This window comes from Panthera tigris, chromosome A3 (genome assembly GCF_018350195.1).
Source record: "Panthera tigris isolate Pti1 chromosome A3, P.tigris_Pti1_mat1.1, whole genome shotgun sequence".
NCBI classification, from domain to species: Eukaryota; Metazoa; Chordata; class Mammalia; order Carnivora; family Felidae; genus Panthera; species Panthera tigris.
In genome coordinates, this window is record NC_056662.1 from 60,677,624 (window position 1) to 60,704,876 (window position 27,253).

At 46.4% G+C, this 27,253-nt stretch overlaps 1 protein-coding gene across 3 annotated transcripts in view; it reads left to right on the top strand.

The window, feature by feature from the left end:
• Positions 1–27,253, top strand: part of CRACDL (CRACD like) — a 144,914-nt gene that overhangs the window by 106,925 nt on the left and 10,736 nt on the right. For all 3 annotated transcript variants that reach the window (XM_042981209.1, XM_042981210.1, XM_042981211.1), the window contains exons 6-7: positions 4,348–4,575; positions 8,493–10,053. In XM_042981209.1, coding sequence (XP_042837143.1) covers positions 4,348–4,575; positions 8,493–10,053 — 1,789 coding nt within the window. The remainder of the gene's footprint in view (positions 1–4,347; positions 4,576–8,492; positions 10,054–27,253) is intronic.

Consider the following 27,253-nt stretch of genomic DNA (forward strand, 5'->3'; position numbering starts at 1 on the left):
TAGGGCATGAGCCCAACTCCAAACCTGCAAAGCACCATGATGCACAAATTCTATCTTTAGCTGCCTGGGAGCCACTCACACTGGACAGGGCTATGGCCTCATCCTTCTCAGCGTCCCTCCTATGGTGGTTATGTTACTGACAAAACAGTGCTCTGAGATTTTATTTATTGGGTAGTATGAACAAGCCACTAGCTTCATAGGAACCTAAAATTGGAAGCTTTAAGACTTAAAATATATATATAATCTTTATTATCAAGATTTTGAAGACACGGTGATCATATTTTATGCCCTAAAAGTTTTTTGGGCACAATGGACTGACTGAGATGGGGAAACAATGCAGCCTTTAAAGTGTTTTTATATAACACATGGTATTTGATATAATGGTACCTTAAATCCCACCAGGATGGGATTGTGAGCTGTTTAATTTTTTTCCTGTTGACGACTCCTTACACAAGCCCACATGCCTGACAGAAAAACTTAAAGATTATTTTGATACAAGGTTTCCAGGAACAAGTATTTCATGATAAGACCAAGATGATATTTCCTGATGGATGAGTTTTTCAGGAAATGCATGGAATTATTTTTAAAATCTCATTGCCACATTAGGTAGCAACTGGTGAAACTTGGTGATTTTTATGGTAAAATTACATCAAACTAGCCATCTGCTAAGTGTCCTACCATTAAGTAAGAAACACTGGGTAGAGGGTGGCAAGCTGGCAAGTTGTCTTTATCCTGGGGGATGAGGGAAGGTAACATGGAGAGACAGCATGGCTCTGGTGGAAACACACACACTGCTGTGCTACCAGGCAATGGGCAGGTTCTGTCACCTGTAGGAATCTGTGTCCTCAGAGGGTTTTGGAGAGGATTTTGTGAGATCAGGTAGGTCAGTGCCTCCCCTTCCCTCACCAGGAAAGGCCAGCTGGAGTGCAAAGCCAGCAGGCCTCTCCTGCCCAGAAAGGTCCCACTGGCTCTACTTCACGTCTGTGGCCTGTTCCTGCGTGCACCTCCCTCAGCCCACTCCTCAGTGACTGAGCACCCCCCTTCTCTATCTCTCTTTTTTTTTTTTTTTTTTGATAGCTACTATTTGTTGGACAAGTACCATGTGCCAGGACTGAAATTTCTGTTTTCCATGTGTAACAACAGTCTTGTAAGGAAGGTGTTACTAACTAATTTAACAGGTGAGGTAATTGTGAACCCCTCTCTTTGAGGACAAACACTGTAAAGCAGCTGTCACTCAGGTTCACCCCCAAAAAAGCCTCTGAACTCCAGGCCATTTTCCCATGTGAGTTACATTCCTCCAACGAAGGGCCTCCTGTTAGACTTTTTAAATCATTCACTTCCAGAATCATCCAGAAGCACAGATTTCAGGTCAAACTGGGCAACTGGGGCAAGCAATGCAATGCTTGTGAATGCTTCCAGCCCACAGACTAAAATCCAGGTCAGCTTTCCCAGCCTGTACTGTACCCACAGACCTTACCCCAAGTCGCATAGTTGCTTCTCTGATCAAACGCTGGACTCACCGTTCTCCTCAGTCATGAAGGTGTTGGTCTTTTCAGGCTGTAAGAACTCTCCGAATGACAGCAAAGACTGAGAAGTGGGAGTTCAGTGCCCTTGTAGGAAGACCAACCGTGACAACCAGTGCAGGGATTTTGTGGGGACAGAGGTCATTGTGGTCAGAGTTTCTAGGAAGTTAATCTTGCCAGGATCTGCCTCCCCCACCCACTGTCACCCATGCAGGGGCCAGAGTGGGTTTGAACCCAGGACCGTCTGCTCAAACGGTGCAAAGCTAGTGGACGGGAGGCAGGGAAGGTTTTTCCTTTGGGTTAATGGGATGTGTGTGTGGCGGGGGCGTTGACCACATCTCATGTCCTCACAGAAGATGTCATCATTCTCACCCGAGAGTCACTGCATTTGCAAAGCAGCTCATCTTGCCTGGTCTCTTGAGTCAGAAAAAAACAACAGTGAGAAAAACACAAAAACAAGAGCCAAAATTTTACCAAGGGTATATACATTGTTCCTCTAGACAAGGGTGAAAATGAAGAAGGCTTCTCTATGTTCTTTGGAATGTACCCATTCTACCAGTGACCCTGAGGGAGGACTGCCTGGGAGAGGTGTCATCTGCCCAATCTTAGGTGACTTCCTGAGTCATCAGCTACAGCAGTGGAAGCCAAAGCCACAGGCACAGAGGAAGCTGGGAGCCCTGTGGTTTATTTTTTTAAATAATTTTTCTTGCTTTATTCCCGTAAGAACACAAGTCGCTGAAACAGAACTAAAATAGATTAGGTCCGTTTATAATGCTTTCCCCTTCATTTTAGTAATTGTCTTCTCCTAGTTGGCAGGAATAAACTTAATACTTGCAGGAGAAAATACAACTTTCTGTTAACAGGGAAAATACGTTTCTCTGAGGAAGTTCCCTTGCAGGACAATCCCTGCCTCAGCTTATCTCTCTAATAGTGACACACATCTGGTGCCCCCCTAGTTTAGCAGGGGCTACTGGAGCCTACTCTGTCCAGGGCTCCAGGGCTGTGGAAGAGCTGAGCAGGATGTACCCAACCCCTGTGAGTCCACTTGCTGCCCACATCTTGTTTGCTGCCTCCCCTGAGGAGACCATTTTCATGGGGGCTTACTAAATCATTGTGAGGTGCATAAAATTATGGTCTTAAGTTAAAATGTGTGTTCCAAAGAACACACAGCACCCATTAGGATGGCTACTATCAAAGAAACAGAAAATAACAAGTGTTGGAAAGGATGTGGAGAAATTCAAGCCCCTGTACACTGGTGGGAATGCAAACTGGTACAGCCACTGTAGAAAACAGCATGGAGGTTCTTCAAAAAATGAAAAATAAAGCTACTCTGTGATCCAGTAGTTCCACTTCTGGGTAGATACCTGAAAGAATTGAAAGCTAGTTCTTGAAGAGGTATTTCTACACACATGTTCACAGAAGCATTATTCGCAACAGCTATAATGTGGAAGCAGCCCAGGTGTCCATTGATGGATGAATGGATACACAAAATGTGGTATTTCCATACACTGGAATATCATTCAGCTTTGTAAAGGTAGGAAAGCCTGACACATCCTATTACATGGGTGGACATTAAGGACATTATGCAAAGTGAAATAAGCCAGACAAAAAAAGCAAATACGGTATGATTCCACTCAGTGTGAGGTAGCTAGAGTAGTCAAGTTCATAGAGACAGAAAGTAGAGTGGTGGTGGCCAGGAGTTGACAATGGGGGATGGTGAATTGTTGTTGAGTGGGTGCAGTTTCAGTTTTACAAGAGTAAAAGCTCTGGAGATGGTTGCACAGCAAAATGAGTATACTTAATGCCACTGAACTGTGTGGTTAGAAGTGGTCACAATAGTAAATGTTGTGTGTATAACATATAAAATTTGGCAAATAAAAAACATTGGGGGGAAAATGTAAACTTGACCCTAATACTGAGCACCACAGTAGAACAGAAGTAGGTGGTAGATTTGTAACTGAAGCCCAGCACCTCCCGGATGCTCTCCCTGCTCCTCGCTCATCTGGGCTGTGTTTGCTCAGGGGTGCACGGTGGGTTCCCCCCCCCCCCAAACACACTATTTCATGCTGACAAATGTCTTTGTGGCAGAACCCACTTAGACCTCACTCAGTCATGGAGTTTGCCAAGTTCAGTGGGCAGGTAACAGCGTGTTGCACTCATCCTTCCACGTGACTCCCCAAATCCCCTTCCTCTCTGACAACACTTTTGCCCTTGCCTGACTTAGTGCCTCCCTGCTGAGGTATAAACTAGTAAAATAATTGTAACTACAGATGGAAACTTAAAGCCCTATGTCTCCAAGAGGACACATGAAGATACAGGAACCTTCTAGAATGAATGAAATGCAGCTGCCGCGATGCGGTGCTGGGTGGTGGGCTTGGCACATCTTTTGCCCCAGCCTGTAAAATCACACATTTGGGCCACCCTCTCAGGACCAAGGCTGCTCTTAGAGAAATCGGGTCGGTCTGTTTCACCAGAGAAAGAGGCTTTTGTCTGAATCACAGATACCTGCTTAGGAAGGTGAAGGCAGGGTTATCTCATCAAGGGTGCCTAGGACATAGGTTCTCTGCACAGCCTTGGAAATGAGTAAGTTGTTAGGGGTTGGCCCAACTTTTAAAGCTGCCAGCTTTTCTAAGGAACACTTTTCTAAGGGGGTGTCCTGGAACCCTCCCTGTTGAGAGCCAGATTTTAAATCTGTCCTTCCATGTAAAGCCCAGAGATGGTATGAGAAGACTGAGCACCATACAAGAAGGGAGTTGATGTGCTGGTGGGACCATTTCATACCACGAAGTTAATGCTTGGTGTGTTTGCTTCTTCTCCCTTGAAGGTCTCTTTAGTATCCTCATCCCGGCCACAGTCTCCAGACCAGCTCTCCTCCAGGCACGCGAGCGATGCCAGTGTCTCCCCCCGCACCTCCGACAGCAGCGTGGCACCCGTGGCTGATTTCGATTACCCTCCAGAATTTTCCTCCTGCCTGGACAATTCTGCAGCTAAGCACAAGCTCCTGGTTAAGCCCCGCAACCAGCGGTCCAGCAAAATGAGGCGGCTGTCTTCGGTAATCGGGCTTTTTCTTACAGGCAGACTTGGTGGCCCCCCACTCCCACCCACCCCCGCCTCTCTCCCCTCAGGGTCACGTGCCCCTTCCGAGAAACCCCATGGTCAGTAGGACCATCTCCAGGAGCTAGAGTTGCTCATCTTTTTCAATATACGTCAGATATGTCTCTTCCTTGCATAAACATGCCATCTGTTCTTTGGTTCTGCAGCACCTCCTGTGAAAGCTGCTACATGCTGTGGGTCCCTTGCCTTCCAACAGCACTGAGTGTAAGGTCCACACTCCAGGCCTGGCATGACCATGCCCTGCCTACCTCTGAGACCTACTCTTATTCTCTGCCTCACTCACTCAACACGATTTGGCCTGTCTCTGGCCTCAGGCCTTGATCTCTTGCTTGAGACATTCTTCTCCTGGCTGGCTCCTTAGCCTTGGAGTCTCAGCTCAGAGGTCTTCTCCCCAGAGGGGCTCACTTGACCATCTTATGGAAAGCAGCCCTCCCTTCCCACCAGTGCGTTCACTTTCTTTATAGCACAGGCCACACACATAAGTGACCTTTATAATTGTGTATGCTCACTTGTTTATTGCCAGTCTTCTTGAGACCTTGTCCCAGCCCTACATCCCGCCCCTAGAGCAATGCTAACCACACAGCTGGCATTCAGTGCACATTTGTTGAATGGATGAACAGATGACATGAACCAATGACAGATAAGCTGGCACACTAGCACAGACTTCTGCCTTGGACAAGGACCTACTTATTAGCATGGGGACTGTGCCCCTGTGAGGACAGATCCCTCTTTGGTCACACTGCCTGTGTAGTTGTCAGTTTGTAGTTCTGGGTGTCGAGAACTCATTCGTGGAGTGTTTTGTCTTCATAGTACCCATAGGTTAGAGGTCCACATAGGATTGTAGACTTCTCCACTGCCTGATGCCCACAGTATTCCAGCCCTGGAGGAGCTGAGGGCAGGTGTGGGGCCAGACTGGCCACAGAGAATGAGAGTGCTGAGAAAGAGATGTTCACAGACCAACATTCTCTCCCTCCTTCCTTGGAGACAGTATTGGGGGGGTATTGATGAAGTGCCCAGGATGAGCTAGGTGCTCAGCTAGGAATGGTGGGCTGGGACTTCTCAGGATTCCGGGGACTCCCTGGAGACAGTGGGGTTTCCTTTGGGCGTGTGGAAGGTAGGTGCTTTTTAAACTCAGGCCAGCAGGGTTGACTTTAGAGGGGACTAAGGCTGAAGAATGAAGTCAGCTATGGTTACCCTCAGGCCAATAAGCCTTTGTGCAAGCTGGACACTTGTATAAGTGCTTGCACATCCAATGCATTTACAGGCTTGTTGCTGTGGGACTTGGCAAGGATCAGGAACTCGAACCTGCCTATCCTCATACTGAGTGGGACCACAGGGCAGGGACAGAGCCAGCTCCCTCTGGCCTCAAGTCTAGGGTTTATTCCCATGGGGATGTCTTTTGCTTTGGCAAGGGTACGTGTAACCAGCCACAGCCTGCTCAGGACTTTGTAGCAGAGAGAAGCCGCACTCATACTCCAGATGGGGGAGATAAAACTTCCTGCCTTACTGTCCTCTGGACAAAGCTGTACCTCTCATTCTTTCTTTACATTTAAACTTGACTTAGCTCTTGAACCCCATTTTTTAGAGTAACAGAAATTCTGATTTAGTCAGTCCGGTAAACATTCCTTGATTTAAACTCTGTCATTTACATATCTTCCTTCCTTCTTTGGTTCCCCTTCTTGGTAGGGAGCAGGCATGGATACCTTAAGTTTTTGACTGGGCAGAGGTATCTGGCCAGCGGTCACCAGAGTCACTGTTGGGTCCTAAGGCAGGGCCTCTCTCCTTCGAGTATTCATAGCCCCCTTTGCCCTTCGGTCATGAGGTCCCTCCTCCCAACCATCAGGACTTTCCTGGTACCCTGGCCCCTCTTGGGTATGTGAGGCTGCTGTGAGGGCCCAGGAGAGGAGGGGAGAGGAGGTGGCAGCAGCAAGGGAGTGAGTCTATGCATCCTTCCTGACGATCCCAGGACCAAGCTGACGATCCCAGACCAAGTCAGAAGCCACTTTGTTCCCTCGAGAAACTCTGTTCAGTGTCCGAGTCCATATTCCACACTACCTTTGTTCTGCCTGGCCCTCCACCCTTACCTCCTTGTATCTGCCAGTGGCCCAAGGTGGGATGCTCCCAGCCAGGCCTGCTTCTCAGCTTTATGCTCATTTAGTGAGGCTTACGATAGTTTTAAAGCATGACCCACATCCTAAACAGGTTTCAACATCAGTGATTTCCTGTAGTAGCAAAAGGCCCGTGACACCTATTGAAACTGTGGCTTTTGAAAATTCTTCTGTAGATTTCTTTGCACATCTTCCTCTTTTCAAATCCATGGGAATAGAATTGTGCATCTTGGCAAGAGTTCACTTAGGCGTTGTCAGAGACATCCCACTTATCTGTGTTCTGTTAGCAAGCAGATGCCAGTGGAAATGTTAAAATAACACAGCAAACAAAAACTAAAACCTACTGCAAACACTCCCTGAACGTTTCTTAACATCAAGGAAAGGAGGTCTGATGTCCTGAACTTTTTAAAAAAATTGACCTCAGGGCGCCTGGGTGGTTCAGTCGGTTAAGCATCTGACTTCAGCTCAGGTCATGATCTTGCGGTTCGTGGGTTTGAGCCCCGCGTAGGGCTCTGTGCTGACAGCACAGAACTTGGAGCCTCTTTCGGATTCTGTCTCTCTCTCTCTCTGCATCTCACCCACTTTCTCTCTCTCTCTCTTTCAAAAACAAAAACATTTAAAAAAAATTTTTATAAAAAGATTGACCTCACACCCTCAACCTTTTGGTCATTTTCTCATGCTTTTGAATGATTCATTGCTACTTTGATCTCCTTTCCTTCCTAAGAGAGCAGCAACTGAGTTTGGGTACAGTAAGGAGGAAGTTGGACTAAATTTAAATTCCAGAGACTTCAAAAAATACAAGGCAGTATTTGATTGTCACACCGGTAGGGCTTGGGGAGAGGAGGAGCACCATAAGCTGCAGGCAATAGGCAAGACTTCCTGTTGGAGTAGAATCTCAGACTGTTCTTGGGGGTTACTGGTAGAACACCTGGAGATGTGGGTAAAGAGCAGCTGGCCTGTCACTCAGGCCCAGAGTCGGGCACATTCACTAGTGGGGGCATGGCTTGACCTGAGCAGGGACTAGGAGAAATAATTTAAGACCAGAGAATATAAGACTTCTGACTTAACTGAAAAGTTTGGACTTTATCCTATCAGCTATGCTTTTGGACTTTATCTTGTAAGCTGTGGTTTGCCTTTGACTGTGTTTGATGTGATATGAAATTACCCTTTAGGCAAACCAGTTTGCCCTCACCTTGGGGCCCATCTCTGTAGAGAGAGAGAGAGAGAGAGAGAACTGAGATGGAAAACTAGCTCTCAGGCAGCACAGGGTCATGGAGAGAGCACCAGCTTTTCACCTGAGCTAATAAGCTCAGCCTTAACCAAAGTATGGCCCTCTCTGAGCTCCCAGTACTACAAGTGCAAAGAGGAAATAATTCTTCCTTGCTGGGATGAATCAAGAGTAAATGAAATAATAGGTGTGGAGTGTAAAGCATGGCAGACACCCAGCTGATTTGATCCCCTTCCCTTTGCTCTGTAGAGCAGTGTTTGTGGCTCAGCCACTAGAACCTTAAGCACCATTTACCTAGAGGGCATAGCTGCCATTGTTCTGCTGAAAGCTGAACTTGTAAGGCAAGATTCCAAACAGACCAATATGGGAGTTATTAAGAGACACCCTACCCTGTGTCAGTGCCTGCTTAGGTGCCAGCTTTAGAGACACACTGTTTCCTATTATACAAAATGGGAATGTCATAGGCATTTGACATATTTGACATGATGATGCTGTCTTTGTCCTTTTTATCTCTGGCAGCGAGCACAGTCTGAATCCCTGAGTGATCTGACGTGCACCCCAGAGGAAGAGGAATACGATGATAAGTCCTTACCCAAAGTCAGCACAGAAGAGAACCCCAATTCTGCACAGCAGGATGTGGGACTGGACAGAAGCCCTGAGCCTGGAGGACTAGCCACCATGCTGCAATCTGGGGGGCCACGGGCTAGGCGGGCACGCCTGCAGCACTGCCCTGCACTCAGTGCCAGCGCCGAGGAGGAGAGCTTCCTTGGGGATAACACCTCAAGCCGACCAGCCACCCCCGAGGTCATTGAGTCTGAGTCAGGCCCAGTCCCCCGCGCGGAGTCCCCATCTCTGCCAGAAGGTTCCCCACATCACCACCATAATCCTGACAGCGAAATCCAGAGGGAGGAGCCGTCCCTGGAAAGCACAAGTCCCCCAGCCAGGGAAACAGCTGATGAGGTGATTTGTGCTTCTGGAGACATTGAGATTCGATTATCCCCCTCCATCCCCGAGGGGGACACGACGCCTCCCGAGACTGACCCTGCCATCACCTCGGAGACACCCCCTGGTCTAGATGGGCCAGACCAAAGTGTCCAGAAGGAGGTGGAGCTGACGCTGGAAGCGCCCGAGCCCGAGGGAGCAGGGAAGGGATCTCCAGAGGCCCCTGCCCCAAGCCCCTCGGCTCCCAAGAGCTGCCTGAAGCACAAGGCCCCGGCGGTGAGCGAGAGCCCCGGCGCGCTGGCCGCCTGCGAGCCGCCTGCGGAGGAGCCCGCTCCCGGTCCCCTGGACGGAGAGGCCGAGCCGCCCCGGGCCGAGCCCGCGGAGCCCCCACAGGGGGGACCGGAGAGGCCGGCGCCCGAGCGGAAGGTGGAGCGGGCAGGCAGCGAGCTGCGGGCCGTGAAGTTCTCCGTGTCGTCGGGCCGGGCGTGGCCGCGCTCGGGCAGCGCCCGCCTGTTGGAGCACGCGGGCCCCGCGGGCGCCTTGCCGGTGCGCCTGCCGCTTCTGAGGAGCAGCCTGGCCTGGAGGAGCGAGGCGGCGCTCGACGACCTGCGGGCGCCCCCCGAGCCCCACGGCGGCGGCGGCTCTCGGGACTCGGGGGACGCGGCGGCCGGGCCGGGCCGGAGCCCCCGGGACGCCCCGGGAGACCCCTGCCCGGCGGCTCGCGAGCCGACATCGGGGGAGGACAGAGGCCCCTTTGCCGTCAAGCTGCGCTCCACGTCTCTGTCCTTCAAGCACAGAGAGGCGTCCTCTGCCGAAGCAAGAGGGATAAAGAGATACAGCGCTGAAATCCGGTTAGAAAGAGGGGGGCTGGCTTTGCTCCCCAAAGACGAGAAATGTCAGGTTGCGAAGGCCCCCTCCCCTCGAGGGGCACGGTCCCCGCACGAGCAGGGAAAGGGGAAGGCTCGGCCCTCGGAGCCGCTCAGCTCCAAGCCGCCCCTGCCCCGGAAGCCGCAGCTGCAGAGCCGCCCCCTGCCGTCCCCGGACGCGGGCCCCGGGGAGCTGGTCAAGGCCGCGCTGCCCCAGGACCTAAGACGGGAGACCCGGTCGGCAGAGACGCGGTCGCAGCACAGGGCAGCTGGTAAGAGCTCGCGCCGCCTGGTGGGAAAGGGGCAGGACCGTGGGCAAGTGGGGTGTCCGCAGAGTGTGCAAGATCTAAGGGCGAAAACGTCGGAATCCCTCTCGGTACCACTAACACGGTTCATCCAGAGTTATGAATAGAGACCAGAGAAGGGGGAAACAGAGCAGGATTTTGTGGAAGTTCGGAGAAGTAAGGAAAATGTAAAAACCCATCTTGCAGCATATTCCCGGAGAGGAGATGGGCTGCTCAGGGGATCATTCAAATGCTTCTATCATTTCTTAAGATCGGAAGCTCAGTGAGTTCCAGAATCTTGGGATATGTGTACTCTGGTAGAAGGAGGTACTCCTGGGGCCTACAGCACTTCTTGGTTATAAATGAAGCATCTGGCTCCTCTGTCATTTAGTGTCCTTCTGACCTTCCCCCCACCCCACTTCCCAAGAAAGAATTTTTTCCTGTTTAATAATCAGGCTCATGTGGCCCAGCCTCATGCGGGAAGCATCCCATTTATTGGAGTCACGAGCCTTTTATGTAAAAGGAGAGCCCCTCCGGGTGGGCGTTAACTTCCTGTCCCAGAAAGGAGGTGGTGTGAAGATTGGGGCTGAATGGAAGAATCTTCTAAAGCAACTGCCCTTTAAAATGAGCAGAGGCAAAATAGATGACCTTTCTATGTCTTTGACATTTGTCACTTTTTATTTATAGTGTTTCAGATGAAACAAATCTGTTGGAAATGGGTATTTGTGGTAGAGCTAAATCATCTTTCATTGCTGGGTTCTTTTATTAATGGAAATCAGTGTGCCAGAAGCGAAACTACACGGACCAGTCGTGTGTGCATGTGATGAGGGCCCTAAAGAGAAATTTTCCATGGCAAATTTTATTTGAAAAAAACCAAAACTTTCAGGATGTTTTTAAGTGGCTATTCTAAGTCCAAGACTCCACTTTAGTGCTGCATTGTGGACAGAGAGGAAATAGGATGCAGTTGTTCTAGGGACCCCACACCCTAAAAGGAAGGTGAAGTGCACACGTAAGAAAAAATTAGCTCACAGAAAGCAATGTAAAGACAGTTTTCAAAGAAACTCTTATCTTTTCTGCTTTCATCCTAGGAAGTGAAAGTGTGTATGTGTGTGTGTGTATAGTGCTTTAAGTTCTTAAGGTGACAGTTCCAGGGAGTAGTGCCAGGAGAACCCCCTGAAGGAGCCCACATGCATGGCCTTCCTGATCCAAGGCCCCTTGGCTCAGCTGTAATTTTTTGCTGCTGCTACTGTCGCTACATTAGGCTAATTAGCAAGGGAGCTCTGGGAGAGGTTCAAGCTGTAGCTGATGATCCACTCTGCAGATTTCCAGCCAGGTTATTGAAGCTATTGTAGAGTGCTTCAAAAACCCATTGAAATATCAAGGGAGGAGGGGGTTTGCTCTGTGCAGATAAAACCCTGACATCAGCACCATCCACCTTCATGGCCTGGAATTGAAAATGTCTCTCAAGGGCTTGCTGACTGAATGGAACTTAAACACAGGATACTTGGGTTCATGGTCAGAGCTGGAAAAGAAGCTTCAGAGGGCAATGCTTGACGTATTAATAATTTAAAACTTCCTCAGCCTAAGCTGTGAGAGTTTAGGCTTGTTTATTGTCAGATGACTGTACTGGTCTATAAGGACCTTATTTTTTTTTCTTTAATTTATACAATACGGTATTTATTACAGCTTTACTTAGAAGTATAGTATAAAAGAATTGTCCACTTGTTAACATTCTCTAAGTGACAGAAATAGCCAATCCAGTTGAATTCCAAGGTGAAAGAATCTAGGTTACTTTAGGGCAGGGGTAGTGATTTTCATTTCAGTGCAGAGAGAGGAAGGGAAGAATTACCCTCATTCTGCTTGAAACCATCTCTCTCAAAGTGTGGGTGGTATTTGAAGGGCGAGTGTCAGGTTAGGTTGTGGCTGCTGCCTGGGACCTTGGGGTCTAGGGCCTGCCTCATGCAGACCAGAACAGAATCACAGGGTCTGTGTTGTCAAATCCCATTAGTGAAAGCAGCTTCTATCTTCCCCAGACACTGGATCTGCTTGTGGTTTAATTCATTCTTATTACTTCTACTGCCATCCTCACTGCTCCCAAAATATAACCACTGGAGGCAATTAAATTCATACAAGACATACATATAATAAAAGTTTTAATATCAGTATTATTCAGTTTTCCAGAAAGGCCTAATTACGGCTGTTTATTATCTTGTGGTGGCAGGCACTTTACCCAGAGCTCCCAGATGGGCTGCCACCCCTGTATGCCTTCCAGGGGCACACACACCAGAGAGTTAGGTCACCAAGGTGTCCCAGATGGGTGCACAATCCTACCTTCAGGACTCAAGCACTTTGTCCCCCACACTCTGCTTATTCTTCCTCCTCTCGTCCACATTCCCACCTTTCTTCTCTGAAGGCATGAAAGAATCCTTCCGTGGGAGAGGCAGGGAGGATGTCCCAGTTGTTGCAGTAAACAGAGGAGCCCAGCTTTGCCAAGTGGGCTGGACCTCACAGGGCCATGTTGGGGCGGTTCTGCAATCCCAGTACCGTATGTGCTCATCAGTGCAAACAAGACCAGGAGGTTAACGGCCTGGGGTTACCAGCCTTGTTCACTTGTGCAGGACATTACCCATCCTCCTGGTAAGCCAGTCCATCCCAGAGTCCAAATGACAGGTCAGGTAAAAAGAGATTCTTGTGTGAGAAAATGGTAAAACGTAGGAAGTATATAGAAAAAAGCCACTACTTAGGAGTCTGTTTTCTAGATGTTATCCCTGTTGTCCTTTCCTTCTAGTCATTCTTCTCTGTGTGTGTGTAATTTTTGTTTCATTTGGTTGTGGTCACATGTTGGGTATTTTGGAGAATAGTTGGACAAATTGCCATTGTCACCCAGGAGCCTCATTTGACAATGAGCCTCAGCCTTCTGTCTAAGCTCATTCCCTCCAGACTGGGCGGGTGATACAGTAGCACACATAGACCTCTGAACCTCTTTCTCTGGACTCTGGTACTCACTCATTCATGCGTTCATTCTTGCAAGAAATATTGCATATATTTCTGTGATACACACAGCACTGTGCTGGCTCCCAAAAGGCCATCAGGAAAAGCATGAGGACCTCGCTCTCAAGGAGCTTACCAGTCTAAAGGGCCAGGTGGCAGCTGGATGCCACAGGGGAGTGTAGATAGATACCCATCTTGTCTTTGGGTGTCAGAGGCATTTTCTGGAGGAAAGGAATTCAAAGAGACTGTCACCTACTCTATGACAGTTACTTTAGTTGTATTCAAGTTCATTTGAGTAGAACATAAGGGGTCTTTTTTTGGTATCATGCTAAAAAATATGCAGTTGATCACTGAACAGTGCAGGGGTTACAGGGACCAACCCCCTGTGCAGCCAAAAAATCCACCTGTAATCCCCCAAATTTAACTACTAATAGCCTACTGTTGACCTTTTATCGATAACACAGTTAACATATATTTTGTACGTTATGTGTCTTATATAGTGAATTTTTACTATTAAGTAAGCTAGCTAAAAGAAAATGTTATTAAGAAAATCATAAGGAAGAGGAAATACGTTTATAGTACTATATGGTATTTAGAAAAATTCTCATATATATGGACCTTGGCACTTCATACCTGTGTTGTTCAAGGGTCAATTGTGTTTATATATCTTGAATTCTTAAAAAAAGAAAAGAAAAGAAAAGTCTGTTCACATCTCCTCCTCTTTTCAGCCTATCCTTCCCTTGACAGTCCCTTCCTGACCAAGTATGGTCAACATCCTGGGCCTCCATTTCTCCACCTTTCCTGTGCTTCTCCAACTGCATATATTTTCTCTTCCTTGGCTGCCTCTCAGTGCACCAAACTCTCCTCAGTGCCCCCAGACAGAACACATCTCATATTCCCACCTGTTTCTCAAGTTCTCTCTTCCTTTGACTCCTTCAGCCACAGCAAGCAGCGCTTAACCGCCTGTGGGCATCCCTGTCTTGACATCTCAACATTCATAATTATCCATACCTCCACCAACCTCAGTCAGTTTCCTTTTCAGTTACCTCATCTATCCAGATAAGCTAAAGAACTCAGAGTTATCAAAAAGATTTTAACATGGAAAAAACACTGAAAAGTCTAAAAATTATAAAGAAAAATCACTTTGTAATCCTACTTCTTTAAAATTCCTTAAAAAGGGACTTACATTTCTGACCAAGGTGGAGTAAACACACACCACCCTATGTCTCCCACTGATAAAATTTAAAAGCCTTGACAAAATGCATGAAGTGAATGTCAGAGAATTCTGAAAGGTAGGTAGGAGCTGGTGGGCTGGGCAGAGAGATCAGGACTCTGAAGACCTGCCTGCCTTGCCTCCATGGTACCAACAACCTCTGCAGACCCCCGCTCTTGTGACTCTCCAGCCCTGCTCCTCCTGCTCCCCACCACCACCAGCACCAGCCCTGTAGGGCAGTTTGTTGGACAGTCCTGGCCCTACTCCATGTGAGCACCAGCAGCTAAGCAGCAAGCCCCTCCATGTGGTGGCACAGCCTGCAGGCTGGAGCCCTTTGGGTTCTCTCATCACTGCGCCAGGCAAGTGCCAGCAGCAAACTGGAACTTCTTGTCCTGGCGGCTGTGGCAATGGTATCTTTTAGGGCAAAGCTCTTTTAATCCTTCCAGACCTACTCAGATGAGCACCACCTCCATCCATAGCAGCATGTGGGGTTCAGAGCCCTTTGACTCTCTGGGCAGCATGCCAGCAGAGATCTAGTAGTGAAGCCACAGCCCCTCACAGCAGCGAGCACAGTGACAGGTTGTGCTTGTGGTGGTCCCGCAGGCTTCTTTCTCTTGCCCCCTGCCCTGCGGGGTGATGGTCACTGGAGCACACAGCAGCATAGAGGGTAAACCCTGGTTTTCTAGCTGGAAAACTGGAGGGTGGGAGTGGAAATCACAGAAGGGAGACACCTGAGGAAGTGTCCTTACCTAGGTGCATGAGGTTAAGAGCTTGTCTCTGACATGCATCTGCATGAGACTGACTAGAATCAGTACAGCAGAACCTTTGAGAATTTTAATAGGACCGAGTGTGAACAAACACTCAAAATGTCTAGGATACAAACAAAAATTGTTCAACATATCAAAGAATCAGGAAAACCTAAAAAATTTTCTAAGACACCAACCTTGAGGTGATTCAAATATTAGTATTATTAGAAAAAAACTTTAAAGCAACAATTATACCGTGATCTAAGAAGTAAAAGTGAGCACTCTTGAAATGAATGGGAAGCTGGACTTCAAGCTATATTACAAAGCTGTTAATCATCAAGATAGTATGGTACTGGCACAAGAACAGGCACTCAGATCAATGGAACAGAATAGAGAACCCAGAAATGGACCCACAAACTAATCTTTGCCAACTCATCTTTGACAAAGCAGGAAAGAATATTCAATGGAATAAAAACAGTCTCTTCAGGAAGTGGTGCCTGGAAAACTAGACAGTGACATGCAGAAAAATGAACCTGGACCACTTTCTTACACCATACACAAAAATAAACTCAAAATGGATGAAAGACCTAAATGTAAGACAGGAAGCTATCAAAATCCCAGAGGAGAAAGCAGGCAAGAACCTCTTTGACCTTGGTTACAGCAACTTCTTACTCAACACGTCTCCGGAGGCAAGGAAAACAAAAGCAAAAATGAACCACTGGGACATCATCAAAATAAAAAGCATCTGCACAGCGAAGGAAACAATCAGCAAAACTAAAAGGCAACCAACAGAATGGGAGAAGATATTTGCAAATGACATATCAGGTAAAGGGTTAGTATCCAAAATCTATAGAGAACTTACCAAACTCAACACCCAAAAAAACAAATAATCCAGTGAAGAAATGGGCTAAAGACATGAACAGACACTTCTCCAAATAAGACATCCACATGGCCAACAGACACATGAAACGATGCTCAACATCCCTCATCATCAGGGAAATACAAATCAAAACCACAATGAGATACCACCTCATACCTGTCAGAATGGCTAACGTTAACAATTCAGGCAACAACAGATGTTGGCAAGGATGTAGAGAAAGAGGATCTCTTTTGCACTGCTGGTAGGAATGCAACCTGGTGCAGCCACTCTGGAAAACAGTATGGAGGTTCCTCAAAAAATTAAAAATAGAACTACCCTATGACCCAGCAATTGCACTACTGGGTATTTATCCAAGGGATACAGGTATGCTGTTTTGAAGGGACACATGCACCCCAATGTTTATAGCAGCAGTATCAACAATAGCTGAAGTATGGAAAGAGCACAAATGTCCATTGACGGATGAATGGATAAAGAAGATGTGGTGTGTGTGTATATGTGTATATATATACACACATATATATAATGGAATATTACTTGGCAATCAAAAAGAATGAAATCTTGCCATTTGCAACTACATGGATGGAACTAGAGGGTATTATGCTAAGCGAAATTAGTCAGAGAAAGACAAAAATCATATGACTTCACTCATATGAGGACTTTAAGAGACAAAACAGATGAACATAAGGGAAGGGAAACAAAAATATAAAAACAGGGAGGGGGACAAAACATAAGAGACTCTTAAATATGGAGAACAGAGGGTTACCGGAGGGGTTGTGGGAGGGGGGATGGGCTAAATGGGTAAGGGGCATTAAGGAATCTACTCCTGAAATCATTGTTGCACTATATTCTAACTAACTTGGATATAAATTTAAAAAAGAAAGAAAGAAAAAAAATTTTTTTAAGAAATGAATGGGTAGATACAAATTCTCTGCAAAGAAATAGAAGCTATGAAAAAAATACATCTTAGAACAGGAAAACACAGTATCAGAAATAAGATTTATTAGAAAAACTTCTTAGTAGAATAGAGATGACAGAAGAGTCAGTGAACTTCAAAACAGACTAATAGAAAATAGCCTGAGTACAAAAAGGGGGAAAAAAGCCTCAAGGACTATTGGAACAATATGAAAAAGCGTTAACATTCATGTCATAGGAGTTCAGAAGGAGAAAAAGACTTGAGCAGAAAAAAATATCTGAAGGAATAGTGACTAAAAACTTCCTAAATTTTTGAAAAACCTGAATTTACAAGTCCAAGGAGCTCAGGTGAATTACTTTTGCACTTTTGTTTTGTTTTTAGAGCTGTATTTACATGCGTTTATTTCATCTTTTCAACAAATGATTCTGGAGCATGTGAACATCTAAGCAAAAATATGAACCTTGACTTAAGTCTCACATCACGTATCACAGTTAACTCAAAAGGGGTTCAATGAGCTAAATGTAAAGTGAGACCAGAAGATTTTCAGGAACTTAGGAGAAAATCTTTGAAACATAGGACTAGACAAAGAGTTCTTAGACTTGACATCAAAGCACGATCCATAAGAGGAAAAACTGATAAATTGGACTTCACTGGAATTAAAAACTTTTGCTCTGCCGAAGACCCCGTTAAGAGGATGAAAAAAGACAAGCTACAGAATACGAGAAGATATCTACAAACCACATATCCCACAAAGGACTAGTGTCTAAAATATATAAAGTGTTCTTAAAGGTCAACAGTACAAAGCAAAGAAATACAATTAGAACAAGCAGAAGACATGGGCAAATATTTCACCAGTGGGAATACAGAGATGGCAAATAAGCACGTGAAACATCATTAGCCATTAGAGAAACGCCAATTAAGACCATAATGAGATAGCATTATACACATATTAGAATGGCTGAAACAAAGCTAATACGACCACGCGCTGGGGAGGAGGCAGAGCAGCTGGAGCTCTCGTACATTGCTAGAGGAAGTGCAGAATGGTGCAGTCACTTTGGAAAAGTTTGGCAGTTTCTTACAAAATCAAATACGCTTACCTTATAACATAGCAATCCCACTTCTAAGTATTTATCCTAGATAAATGGAAACTTAGGTTCACACGAAAGCCTGTACATGAATATTTATGGCAAGATTGTTCATAATCCCCCAAAACTGGGGACACTCCAAATATCCTTCAATTGGTCATCCAAACAATGGAATATTACTCAGCAATAAAAAAGAATGAACTTCCAGTACACACCGTAACATCTTAAATGCATATGCTAAGTGAAAGCAGGCAGTCTCAAAAGATTACAAACCGTATTATTCCATTTATATGACATCTGGATGAGGCAAAAATACAGAGAACAGATCCGTAGTTGTCATGGGCTGGGGATAAAGATAGGGTCCCTACAAAGGGGAGGCATGAGAGAATTGTTTGGGTGTTGACATTGTTCCATATCCTATTTGTGACTTTTTGTAAGAATCTAAGGGTATTAAAACTCCTAAAACCCTGTAACAAAAATGAATTTTACTCCATGTAAATTTTTAAATAATCTTTTAAATGATACAAAAAAGTGACAGTGACCTTCTCTCCACCCATTCTGAATATCTCAAATCCCACCCACAGAAGGAACCACCACCAGCTCTTTCCCATGCCAGTAGCAGTCAGAGCTGCATCAGTATGAACAACACACAGATGAATACCCCCTTTTTTTAATCACAAAAATATTATACATGTTGGCTCACAATTTGATATTTTCACTCCACGATAAGACATGGGCCTCTTTTCTGATCAGAGTGAGTCACTTGACCTCATTCCTTTTAAGGGCTGCATAGTGCCTGTACCATATTTTATTTAGCCATTCCCTACTGAAGGGCATTCTGAGTGTGTTGAGGTTTTTTTTTTTTTTTCCTTTTGCTGCAGTAGCCATTCTTGTCTATTTTATCTCTATGGAGTTACACTGTTCCTTCTGTAGGATAGGTTTTTTTAAAATGTTTTTTTAATTTCCTTTTGAGAGAGGGAGAGAGCGAGCAGGGGAGAGACAGAGAGAGGGAGACAGAAGATCCAAAGCAGGCTCTGTGCTAACAGCAGAGAGCCCAACACGGGGCTCAAACCTACGAACTGTGAGATCATGACCTGAGCTGAAGTTAAACACTTAACCTACTGAGCCACCTAGGCGCCCCTAGATTTTTTTTTTAATTCAAGTTAGTTAACACATAGTGTAGTCTTGGCTTCGGGAGTAGAACCCAGTGATTCCTCTCTTACACATGACACCCAGTGCCCATGTAGGACAGATTCTTAAAAGTGGGCTTTCTGGCTCAAGGGCATGTGCAGTTTTTAGCTTCAGATTGCACTCCCCCCCCATAAAGGTAGTACCAATTTACACCTCTTTGCATAGAGTAGAGAACTTCTCATTAGCACTAGATGAAAAAAATCACAGGTTTTTTTTTCAATCTGATGGATGAAAAAGGTCCTCCTTGGTCAGTGGGTCCTGGCTTTATCTTAATGTGAAGTGTCTTTATCTTGCCCCCACATCAGCTCTTTTTTTTTTTTTTATGTTTGTTTATTTTTGAAAGAGACAGAGTGTGAGTCGGGGAGGGACAGAGAGAAGGGAGACAGAGAATACCAAGCAGGCTCCAGGTTCTGAGCTGTCAGCATAGTCAGATCTCTTAGTCTTTAACCCAATGCCCACAGCACTTCTCTCTTCCCAGGTCTGGGTCTAACCATGGAGCTTTCCTCTTTAAAACTCTCTATACCTTCCCACTGTATATGCCTTCCTGGGGGCGGGGGGGCATTTAGGGCTTTGTGGATTCTGGCCAAGGTCGACATTTCAGCCTTCTAAGTTTGCTTGCCACTCGTTCACTTCCTCTGACATCTCCAGCCCCACCTGTGTCACCAGCTTCCCTTGGCACTCTGCACACACTCCTGCTTGCCCTGAATGCACTCTGCATTTCTGAACTCAATCTTGAGCTCCCTGAGAACATCCACATTTTTGTTTTTCTCTATGGAGTATCTGTGCTTGGGGGTCTTGTGGCCTGCAGTGGGTTCCCCACGGAACCCCGCCGTGGTTTGCGTGGACAGGTACAAGGGCAAGGCAGGGGGCTGGGTGGTAAGATTGAAGAGTGTGGGTTTGGAGGTTTTACTGCAAGGTCCACCTTTCAGGGGCTGTGGGATTTTGAGCAAATGAGATTCCTTAACCTCTAAGTCTTAATTTCCCCCTTTGTAAGACGAAGTTATTAGTAATGCACAGGGCAGCAAAAGCTTTGTAACTACAAAATGTGATGTAGTTTCCAACAGTACAGTCATAACTTCCTAAGGATGTACCAAAATATACTCATCTGAGCTGCATAGAACAACAGTATATGGGAATGGGATTCTCTCTGTCCCTGGTGAAACCAGTGAGGGCACCAACGAGAACCCAGAGAGAGCGTGTGCGTAGAATATTGTGAGGAGTCCACCCCACCCCCTGAGAATATACAGGGGCCCTGAGAGGGGAGAGGAAGAAGGGGGATTTGCAAAACACTTTCTTCCAGGAGCACAGCTACAGTTCTGTGAGCCCCCAGCTCAATGGGGTGGGGTCAGGAGGCCTCCCTTGTCCAGAGTCTACAAAAGGGGCCTTGTGTGGGACTTCTGGGAGAGCTGGACAGGTGTGCCCTGCAGTTGGGAGACCAGTGCTGGATTAAGGCCACCATGGCTGCCACATAACACACCTGTGCTCCCAGAGCCCTGCCTGATGGAGAGGGCAAAGGGACACAGCAGCAAGAGCAGAGGAGGAGCTGAGTCACAGCCAGAGAGGCATAGCTGCAGATGAGCATCCCTGGCTCAGTCTCAGACACCTGCTAGCCCCAGATTGGATGGAGCCCACTGAGGCAATGGTAGGAGCCAATCACAGGAGAACCCTGCCTATTCTCCCCACCTTTCCTCCTTCCCAGACCCTAAGCACTTGGGAAAGGACCTCCCACCCCAGCTCAGACACCCTGCATTCAGGGGAACAGGAGACTTAATACTGACTCAACCTAAAATCTACGTCATATTCCAAAGTGACCACAGTGACTGCTAGGACCTGAGAATGACTAGGAAGTTACTGAGAATCTTCTGGCTCTATCTGGGGGAGGGTGATGGACTGTAGGAGATCAGGGTCATGCTGTGCTTTGCTCTAAAACTTGCCAGCCCAGCATTCAGGCTCCTGCAAAGGTGCAGCCCATCTCCTAGGGTGTGGAGAGGCAATGCCCCCCACCATCCATCTGCATGCTGCTGCCACTTCAGAGTGCACGGCAGCACTTTCTCCAGGGCAGCCATAACCTCATGTAGGGACTGAAGCCCCCTATGCACTTATCCCAGGGCTGGTGGGAGAAGAGTGCACTTGAAGAGAGACGGCAGCGTCTTCATGACAGAAGTGGGCGAGTGTCCTGGGCAGAGAGTGCCAAAAGCCTGAGCAGTAAGACCATAGTTGAGGACTGTGTGGGCATCAGTGGGGTGGTCCTGGGAGTAGATGTCCAGATACAAGGCAGGGGGCACTGGCTGATTTCAGGAGGGGAGGGTTCACCAGATCCTGGAGCGGTGGGGGGTGGAGGGTGGGGGCATCAGCCCAGTTCAGGAACTGGACCACCTGGTCAGATGGGTGCTCTGTGTCACCAGAAGGCAGCATCATGGGCTCTCCAAGGCTCCCTCAGGCTGGAAGTTTGGAGCAGCATTGATATCACTGCTTCCCAGTGATGGACGCAAATTGGGGTCATCACCCCCACAGGTTCAGGTTGATGGGTGCAGGGTGAGCCCCAGACAATGGGAGTATTAAAGACTCCACAAGTGATTCTAATGTGTGGCTAGCACTGAGAACGCCTGTTCTTGGGCAGCACTTTCTCAAACTTACAAATGTTTGTGAATCTTGTTAAAATGAAGACTCTGATTCTGATGGGGACAGTACTGCTGGTGTACAGACCAACATTTGAGTAGCAAGGATCTAGATCTGCCTTAACCAACATGGAACTGTTAGCCTCATATGTCTGTTTATATTACTTTATTTTTTTATGTAAACTCTCCCCCCCAACATGGGGCTCAAACTCACTATCAGTGAGTCTCATGCTCACTGACTGAGCCCACTGGGATCCCTAGCACGTGACTATTTAAATGTAAACTTGAATGAATTAAAATTAAATTTAAAACTTCAGTTTCTCAGTCATACTAGCCACATCTCAAGGACTCAGCAGCCCCATATCTCATGGCTAGCTGACAGCACAGAGATCATTTCCATCGCTGCAGAAAGTTCTGTCGGATGGCACTCTTTCAGGGCAAGTAGCATCTTCTTGACACCCTGTAAGGGTTGTGCTCTGTGCTGTTCCCAAAAATGTGCCTGCTGTCAAAGCATCATTACACTTTCACCTGTGTGTGTGTGTGTGTGTGTGTGTGTGTGTGTGTGTCCGTCTCCCTCACTACATTAGCTTCCCTTAGTCAGGGTCTACAGTGGATTTACTCACCACACTTATACACACTCTGTATAGTGACAATAATAGTTCATGTATATTATGCACTCACTAAGTGCCAAGGCTCATATTAAATGTTTTACATTTTAATTTGCAACAAGAATCCTATTTTATAAATGGGAAAGCTGGAACTTAGGCCAAAGAACTTGCCCAAGGGAACATAGCAGGTAAACTGTGGAGGGGAGTGTGGAGCCACGTAGACTACCTCTGCAGCCAGATGCTCTTCACTGTTATGCTATACTGTGGTGGTTCTCAAGTGAGGACAACTTTGTCCCCCGCAGACATTTGGCAGTATCTGGAGACATATTTGACTGTCATGACTGTGGTAAGAAGGAGGCACTACCAGCATCTAGTGGGCAGAGGTTAAACATACTGCAGTGCACGGGAAGGCCCCCAGCAACAGAGGATCATCCAGCCCCACCTGTCAGTAGTGCCAAAGCTAAGTAACTACTGTTTGCCACTCAGTGAGTAGATTATAACAGGGAGAAAACGGTATATAGGAAAGTTGTGGGGTCATACTCCTTACTATGAGAGGGTGTGTGATGTGGTGAATGAAGAGTAGAGGAAAAACCTGCGTTTGGCAGTGTGACCCTGGACAAGTCCTTTACTCCATGAGATTCTGTGTTCCTGTCTCTGAAATGGGGATTGAAAGCAGGGTTGTGAGGTTCATTAGGAATATGGTATTGCTCTGAAAATCAAGACTGAATAAACCTGAGCTGTGAACACTTCTTGGGTGGGGAGAAGTTTCCCTACCTGTTCACGGGGAGTGAGGGCAGCCCAGAGGTAATAGAGGAAGGAAAAATCTAAGCTCTGTGTACAAGGGCTATCCCTCAAACTAATTACTTGTTCTCTGGTGACCACTTGAGAAAGATCTTGCAGAATTCCAGCTGCTCCTGGAGATCCGCAAAGAATCCAAAGTGAGGTGTTTGTGTATATTTTGAATTATAAGAGGGTGCCATGTAATATAATAGTTTTGCTACCTTTTCTCCATCATCTGCTGTAGCTAAAAATTATCTTCAAATTAACAGTGCCTTTCCATCCCCATATCCTTGTAAGGTCCCCATTATATTACCTGGCGGTTACTGGACAGCAGCTGTCTCTATGCTCAGAGATGGACTTTGGTCACTGCCTTCTGCTTAGAGGCTGTTTTAATTGCACGGACAGTGGCAGTTAAGCAAATGGACTTTGAGTCCAAGCATGTGTATCACAACTCTGTGTCCTTGAACCTGTCTCTGGCTTCCTGGGTCTCCACTTTGAGATGTAGGGATCAGGGTGGGCAGCTTGGGAATGTCTGCCAGCCTTTACATGTGAAGGCTGGGCAGCTGCACCTGAAGTTCAGCAAAGAGCCTGGCAAAGCATCAAATGCCTGGGGCACCCCCAATAAATGTGCTTGCATGTGACCAGGTTCCTGACCTCACACATCCAAATCCCAATACGATTCACAGTCGTTTTTAAAAATGTTTAGGTTTATTTTATTTTTTAGTTTATTTATTTATTTTGAGAGAGAGAGAGCAGAAGAAGATCAGAGAGAGGAAGAGAGAAAGAGAATCCCAAGCAGGCTCCACACTATCAGCACAGAACCTGACAAGGGGCTTGAACTGACAAACCATGAAATCAATTACCTGAGCTGAAATCAAGAGTTGGAGGTGTAACCAACTGAACCACCCTGGTGCCCGACATGCATTGATTTTTGTTTATAAATGCTTTTTCACAGATTTTGCCTATGAGCAACAGAGTCTTAAAGCAGTTATAGCTAGTGCTGTAACAAGAAAAAAACCAGGCAGACCCCAGGACCCCCCCTGGGAAAAAGACTCACATCAGTTCCCACTATGGAGGCCTGCACAAATCCCTGCCCTGGGACAAGGACTGACCACTCTCCCCTGGTGAATATGCTGTGACATTGAGAAACCTGACTCCATCGGCCCTTTCACCAGGACTGAATCACTTATACAACCATAACTTCGTTATCAGCGTTGTTTGCCCTTCGTGGGTGAGCAAGTGTAAGATGTTCCCTAGAGACTTCCCACAATACCAGGGTAAAGGGCACAGTCTTGGCCTTCACAGGTTCTCACCTCTTATGATAGAAACAAGCTACCAGGACCATTTAAAACAACAGTGGCATTTTTTTTCCTGCCATGGGGTTTGAAGATCACGAGAGAGACAATCTGTAGGTCTGAAGGTGGGTTTCAGGAGCTGGGGTGAGGAGGAGACCCTGGCAGCGCCTCCTGACCTTGGAATAGGGAACAGCGGTAAGGACAGTTTGGCCCCAGTGGCCAGGAAAGAGGCTCCCAGACATAGTAGCTGCCCTCCTTGAGAGCTCCATTTTGCCAGGGGGCTGTGAAGAGAGTGTTTAGACAGGCAAGTTCTCTGCCCTTGCTGATCTGTGGGGTCTTATTTAGGAGAGGAAATGGAGAACGGATTCAGGATAAGCCTTCAGAGGATGGAGGGAAGAGGGAGATTCGTGGGGTGATGGAGGACAGCAGTAGGAAGGCAAGTGGGCCAAGGACCTCAGGGTGCTTTTGAGGTCTGAGGGGAAGTGAAGAGGATGGGAAGCTTCTGCTGACCAGGGAGAGGGCATCCTTAAGAGAACCCTCACTCCCTCTGGCAGTAGCCTTGCCTAACTGCAGTGTGGAAATAGCTCCACAGTGCAGACTTGCCTTGTTTCTGTATTTCAACAGGGACCCGGACTCCTTCCTGGTTGCTATCCAAGCACCAAGCGAATCCCGGTTATCTTAGAGTAGTTTTTGTGGGTTGTTTTTGTTTTTGTTTTTAATTTTTACTGAAGAGTGATACATATGCAGAGAAATATACAGATCATGTGTGTCTCAGTGAATTTTCACACACCAAACACACCAGACAAGAAACAGAATGAGACCAGTACCCCAGAGGCCCCTTGTGTTTTCTGCCAGCAGGCTCTGGAACTCATTCCCAGACTGTGGAATATGTGCTAGCTGTCGAAGGATCCCTCAATCTCTGATTGCCCTTGCAGGAGACCCGGTGTGCAGTGCACTGGAGAGATGTGTTAGATTAGAAACAGCCTTCCTGTCTGTAGAATCAGCACTTGCCAAAGGGCCTGGTGCCTCGTGGGCACTCACCAGGTACAGTTGATTCTCATTATGTGTAGTAGTTATGCTCCATAAAGTTGCTGTGAACAGTGAATTAGTGAATACTGAACCATTGCTCCTAGAAGAAAGAGTAGAAATCAGAGCTAGTGGGCCTCTGATTACAACATTTTGTCAAATGATCAGCAATACCCTTGTTTTATTTGTGTTTGTGTTTAAGACACTGTATTGTATGTATTGTTGATTAATTATCATCCCACTCACAGCCAACAAAACTGAAACTCATGCCTGAATGAAGTTCATTTGATAGACGTATTTTCTCTGTGACATACCTAACAGCCTTTTTGTGGTCAGGAACACCAGACAGCACTTTAGCACTAGACGTGGGAGCTATTTTACAGTAAAATCACCCCCAAAACCCCATAAAAATGCAAAAAATGTGGCACCAAGTATACCTCAAAAAGGACATTTGTTCACAGTATGAGAGCAGAAACAGGAAAGAAACAGAGTCTCATCAGCTGGGACTGTGCTTGTCCAAAGACTCGAATTTTTCACTTCTCTGCACATGTCTGCAAATTACCATGAATGGTCATAAGAACTGGTGTGGGCGTTACAAATACATTATAGTGAGTAGGCAAATTCACAAATATGGAATCCGTGAACAGTGAGGACTGACTGTATTGGTTAAATGGGAAAGGTAGGAATGGCAATTAGTTCAATCTGGAGGTGGAAATAGAACACAGCCCATCACACATCATTCAGAATGGGAGCTTACTCTGTGAAAAGCCCTCACTCCCCAAACGCTCAGCACAGTTTTGAGACAAATGCTCACACAAGAATTAAAAGCCCAAGTTCCACTGTAAGATCACCCAGCCTGGCTCGTGGGCAGAACTGGTGAAGAGCGACTGCAGACTTTGCAGGCATGTATTGATCAGGGGCTATCTGTGTAAGCTGAGATGGATAATCACTCAGTAAATGCTTAGAAAAACACCAAACCCTCAGCTTTCATATAGGAAGCCTGGCATATAGGAGCGTGTGGGTGGCTCAGTCGGTTAAGCATCCTACTGTTGGTTTTGGCTCAGGTCATGTTCTCATAGTTCATGAGTTCAAGCCCCATATTGCGCTCTGTGCTGACAGCGAGGAGCCTTCTTGGGATTCTGTCTCCCTCTGTGTCTCTGCCTCTCCCCTGCTCATTCTTGATCTCTCCTCTCAAAAAAAAAAAAAAAAAATATATATATATACACACACATATATATACGTATATGTGTGTGTGTGTGTGTGTGTGTATAAACATTAAAAAAAAAAAAAAAAGGAAGCCTGACATAAACCCTTAACATAGGTGAGGTCCCATGTGTCCCCAGAGCCCAGGACCCCACCCCCACTCCAGCAATCCCCTTAGTGTGTGTTTAGACATGTCATCACCTCCATGTAAACCAGGTCTGTGGCAGAGGACCTGAAGGGGAGGCAGAAACGGAGGATGTTTGCTGTTATTGAAACACCTAGGCACTGTTCTGGCTTCGGCTAATTATGACAGATGTTAATGATACATGCACGTTAGATCAGAAATCTTAGAGTGTAAACTCAGGCCTCTCCTTCCACAAAGAATGTTTTGCAAAGCTGGGAATGAACCATTGATACATATTTTTAAGATATTTAAAATGACAGCATAACAGAAAAAGATTCCAAGAAGCGTGCCAAAGTGTTAGCACACTCTCCTGGGTTATTGATTTATGGGAAATTTCCTTCTCCTTTATACTTTCATCTGTTTTCTGGATTTGTACAATGTGCATGTGTACTTTTATAAACAAGGAAGACATTTTGCGAAAGGAAAAAGATTCTTAAAAATTGTGGCTCCAAAAA